The sequence below is a fragment of the Sinocyclocheilus rhinocerous genome, unplaced genomic scaffold (assembly GCF_001515625.1).
Source record: "Sinocyclocheilus rhinocerous isolate Xijiao unplaced genomic scaffold, SAMN03320098_v1.1 scaffold124, whole genome shotgun sequence".
NCBI classification, from domain to species: domain Eukaryota; kingdom Metazoa; phylum Chordata; class Actinopteri; order Cypriniformes; family Cyprinidae; genus Sinocyclocheilus; species Sinocyclocheilus rhinocerous.
In genome coordinates, this window is record NW_015659962.1 from 336739 (window position 1) to 342123 (window position 5385).

Consider the following 5385-nt stretch of genomic DNA (forward strand, 5'->3'; position numbering starts at 1 on the left):
GTGTGTGTGTGTGTGTGTGTGTGTGTGCAAAGTGATGTACAAATAAAACGTGAGCAGTTTAATTTAGCTGAGTTAAAATAATCAAATTATTCAACCCTCTACATTGCGAGTAAATCACTTGCATATGCGACTAAATCTTACTCTGGGCGACTAAATAATGTCTAACATTAGCCATTGGCTAATAAATTCTTAGATTTTACACGCCAGTATGTGTGTGAGAGGCGTTCAACACAGATTTTCACTCGATAAACACGCTGACTGAGCGCTTGAGAGTTTCGCTCTCCGTCAAGCGATCTGTACTATTTGGATGCGCTCAATGGATCATGTCATGTACTCAATGGATGTGCAGTATGTAGCACGCAGCGCACCTGTATTTGACGTACCGTAAACTAGTGTGAAGGCGCACGACTCGCCGTCGCTTTACTGATAGCGCTGTGTTTCTCACACATGCAAAGAGAGGGAGCGAGAGTCTTGCATACCACGCTGAATCGACGCGTTACATGTAAACCATATTCTTTGTTGTATTTTCCTGTCAAAATAACAGAGTTCATTTAGAATTATTCAGCTTTTAAGAACAAGCAGAAGATATGCCGGTTTCTCGGCAGTGGACGGAGCCAATGCGCAAACAGCTCTTAGCTCTTATCTATTCTCATCTATTACCGTCCCTGTTTTGATTTCAGCATATCAGTTCGAGCGAACGCTGACAACGTGATTAATATTCATGAACCCAGCAGATAATAACAGTAGTAGTAGTATCTTTTAATAAAAATTGCTACTGCCTATGACCAACAATATCTTAAACACCATCACCAGTCCTAAGTTCAGTTAAAATGACAAATATGCATTCATTCATGGTTACCAAGTTTTAGTTCTAATCACTAGTTCTATCATTAAATAGTGCTTAATTATCATAATATCATAATATAATGCTTGATTTGCTGAAGTTAAGAGTGCACATTCAGTTATTTAAGAAGCTGTTCCATTTTACAAAGATAAGCTGATTGGGTGGAATCGTGTGTGTGTGTACCTACTTAACCATATTTTGGGGACAGATTTGTACCCAAAAGTGAGCAAAACCTGACAAAATCGGCAAAAACCTAAATTTGTGGATGTCCTCATTTGTAAAACTGTTATAAAAATGAAGTAAACTAAGTTTTTTTTTACTTTTAAAATTGCAAAAATGCAGAAAGTTTTCTGTGAGGGGTAAGGTTAGGGGTGGGTTTAGGTTAAAAAGTGTATAACTATCTGTATATAAAAACAATAGAAGTCTATGTAATGTCCCCATTTAGATAGCTAAGTAAACGTGTCTGTGTGTGTGTGTAAAATAGTATATCAGTCTGGCGAGTAAACAAAAAAATTTACTAGCCAATGGCGATTATATTGCCAAGGTGTGCGTAGAGGGTTGAGTTACCACATTTATTGTGGAAAAGGATTATAACAAAATGGCAAATACTTTAGGTATACATTTTCCAAGCACCAGCTCATACGTATGACCACACAAAACAAAAACACTGCCAACTTCTAAGATAAAATAAGACAAATCTTGTTTTGTATTTCACGCTTCTGTGCTCCACAAATCAAATCTGATTGCCATGATTAAGTTAAAACACTATTCATCAGCATGAAAGCAAATCTGCAGATGTGCAGAACATTTAAAGAGCCTGGCCAGAGACGTCTTCAGAGAAGAGCTTTGAGTGAAAAACTGTTAAAAACACTGATGAAATGCTTGTCTGCTGAGGTTTAATGAATGCTTCAGATGTCTGAGATTCCAGGAGAAGGGCTTGAGCAGTAAGGCTTTGACACACTCACGCACGCACACACACTTACACACACACACAATCATACACACTCACACTCATGTGTCGGTCCACTGCTAATTGCTTAATTGCCCATCTCTGTCCCTCAAAGCAGCAGAAAGTGCTAGTCTAAATACACATTAGCATAATTTGTGCTGTTGGCTATTAATTAAGGTAAGCGCTCATCGCGTGAATGATGATTTCTTTCTGAAATGTCAGAGACCTGCTGAAAGACTGACAAAACAACAACTTTCAAATGCATTTCACCGAAAGACCTTTTCCTTCACAGTGCCGCTGAATTTCTTCATAATAAATGAAAATCTTCTATTATATAGTTTTAATGAACATTTGATTGCACTGAGTGAACTGAGTGATTTATTCATGACTTTCCAGTCCTGTATTTAAAATTCCCAGAAAAGCTTTTCAGTCTTTTCAAGTTTTCAGTGGCGGTGGGTTTCTTTGTTTCACCTGCAGAAAACAGCATGTTAAATATTACCTATTATAACGAACGCTACTCCACTCACTCAACATGTTTCCATTACGACTAAAGCATTCAATACTATGGTATGTATCTCGTCATCTGATTTTATGATTGTTGAAGCCAGCAGTCTGTTACTTTGTGACATTTCATGCATGTGCATAATAACGTCTGGCCTTTAGATGGCGCCGTCACATCATAAACACACAGCAAGTGCTCAGTCTGTGTTCAAGGGTGATTCTGAGATCTGTCAGTGTGGTTTAGTTTAGTTCAGAGGACTAGTTGAGTTCTCATATCCTGACAGTGAGAGATTTCAGTCACACTCACACGCAACACAAACACACTGCCGACAGATTCTCAGCCTGCAGAGGCAAACAACCTCATTAAAAACAGGTCAATACAAATAAAAAGAACTTCATTGTATTATTTAAATGACAATAAAACACATTTTCCCTCTATATTCTCATTTCTGTTAAGTTGGAATGTTTTGCTTATTGTAAGATTCATGGAAGATAATGTGACGAACTTGCATATTTCAACCTGAAATTAAAAGAAAGAAGACATTTTACTATTCATAAAGTGAAATGAATTATTATTCAATCCTCTGAGAGCGTGGGAGCGGATAAAAGACTGCTATGTCTTTGAGTCGCTCTCTCTTATTTTGTTAATAAGTTGGTTTATTGTTTGAAGTTTTGTGGTTTGCCTCTTCTGTGTTGCGGCTTACGAGCCAGCCGTAACATGTTGTGATATTGATTGCATACAGTTCAGAAACAAGTTAATATTAAGTGACTTGCATTTTATATTTGTCTGTTTTTCCTCTTTATCATCAACGAATAAATAAATCCACAGCAGAAGCGTCGTGCATCTGAGAGAAATGCAGGTGTTCGGTTCGGTTTAACGTTTATTTATTTTTTTCACTTTTTAAGTACATTCATTTTGCTGTACTTAATAAGTGTTTATATGTAGTTATATGAGTAGCTGACATTAAATAATTATAATTGTTTGCAGTTATCATGTTTGAAGTGGTTAGTTTTAATTATAACTGTCTGTGAGTGTGAGTTTGAGTGTGTGTGTGTGTGTGTGTGTGTGCGTGTGTATAAGTGTGCGTGTGTGTATAAGTGTGTGTGTGTAAGTGTGTGTATAAGTGTGTATAAGTGTGTGCGTGCATGTGTGTGTGTGCATGTGTGTATGTGTGAGTGTGTGCGTGCGTGCGTGTATAAGAAGCGTGCGTGCGTGCGTGTATAAGTGTGTGTGTATAAGTGTGTGTATATAAGTGTGTGTATAAGTGTGTGTGTGTTTATAAGTGTGTGTGTTTGTGTGTGTATAAGTGTGTGTGTGTATGTGTGTGTGTGTATAAGTGTGTGCGTGCATGTGTGAGTGTGTGCGTGCATGTTTAAGCGTGCGTGCGTGTGTGTATAAGTGTGTGTGTGTAAGTGTGTGTATAAGTGTGTGCGTGTATAAAAGTGTGTGTATAAGTGTGAGAGTGTCTCACAGCTGACAGCGACCGGGGCGTCTGCCATCATCAGCGCTGAGAGAACAGCTCCACCGAAACAATACAGCATCGAACTGAACCAACAGGCGAATGGACTGCGCTGAGAAACCTCCAGCGCTCCTGTAAAACAACACACACCTTCTTCATCATCATCATCATCACTCATGAACATTACAGCAAATTCACTTCACAAAGACAAACACAAAAATCACACAAATCAAACCATTTACAAACTACTGTGTGTGTTTGTATCTACTTAATTACATTTTGGGGACAAATTTGTATAGAAATTGTAGATAAACCTGGAGATTTGTAAAATTGGTATAAAAATAAAGTTTTTTTTTTATTGCAAAAATGCATAAAGTTTTCTGTTATATACTTGCTATATATAAAAACAACAGAAGTCTATGCAATGTCCCCATTTAGATAGCCGAGTCAACATGTGCAACTGGCCCTAAAAAGACCTTCTAATTAAAATTAAAATTTATTTTAAATACAGCAGTCATTCATCATCATTTAGAAACACTCCAGAATATCTCAGACACACTGAGACGAACAGATGAACCATGATTGCGTCACTGCTCTGAGATTAGAGTGAGATTAGGATCAGGCAATCAGCCAGAACACGTGACTGTGGATGAGGATGATCTAGAGCGCGCTGATTTGGGGAGGAAAAATCCAAGTGGTTTTAAAATTGCGATTGTGATTTAAAAATAAATAAATCCTTGTTTTTGGAGGGCCAAAATTTTGTGATTAGGCTTCATATCAATAAAATAATAACAATAATAATAATAATAATAATAATAATAATAATTACTTAATAAAAATAAAATATATATATAAAAAATAAAATAAAAAAGAAATATTACCATTGTGATATTTTACTGTAAAATAAAAAACCCAAGTATTTAAAAAATACAATAATAATAATAATAACTTTTTTATTCTACATTACAACTGTAAAATTACAATATTAATATTTATAGCTGTCCTAATTTCTTCTTTTTGAAATATTAAACCATCAAACTTTTTTTTTGACAGAAAGGGATTTTCTGATTCAAGTTTTATTTCAATTAATCGCACAACAGTGTTCCACTTACTGTGACACTGCTTTTTACTCAGATATAAATATTTAATTTCTAACATTCATGAATATGCAAATATTAGTAACATATTAAATGTCCAGTATTTTATTTAAAAACTAGCCCAGTTGCGTTCCGGGGTTAAAATACGCAAAATACACGTTACTGTTAGGGTTCCCCTGGTAAAATTTGCATAACGGGGGCTAAATATCCCATTATTGGAAGCCTGATATCTGCAGTAACTCTGATCTCTGACACCTGCGATGTCTGCTGAACACTCAAACACAGTTAAATGTGAGGCCCTTCATGGATTTAATCAGGTCATGTGATGCAACCGCATCCTGGATGACGACACACTCGATCAACACGGAGTTCACGGGACAGTCGGATTCACTCTGATCACATGATGCAACCGCATGCAGCCACTAAAGCACCGAACGAACATCGAGACACCAGACTGAAGCAGAGCGGAGCCATCACAGATATGAGTTAATGCAACACACACACACTCACACACACACACACACACACACACAC

At 36.8% G+C, this 5385-nt stretch overlaps 1 protein-coding gene across 1 annotated transcript in view; it reads right to left on the bottom strand.

Annotated features, from left to right (window-relative positions):
• Nucleotides 1-3951, bottom strand: part of LOC107724709 (trimeric intracellular cation channel type B-like) — a gene marked incomplete at its 5' end in the record, with an annotated part of 14858 nt that extends 10907 nt beyond the window's left edge. The window contains 3 exons of the mRNA XM_016533723.1: nt 860-881; nt 1944-1958; nt 3767-3951. Coding sequence (XP_016389209.1) covers nt 860-881; nt 1944-1958; nt 3767-3951 — 222 coding nt within the window. The remainder of the gene's footprint in view (nt 1-859; nt 882-1943; nt 1959-3766) is intronic.
• Between the last annotated feature and the right edge of the window lie 1434 nt (nt 3952-5385).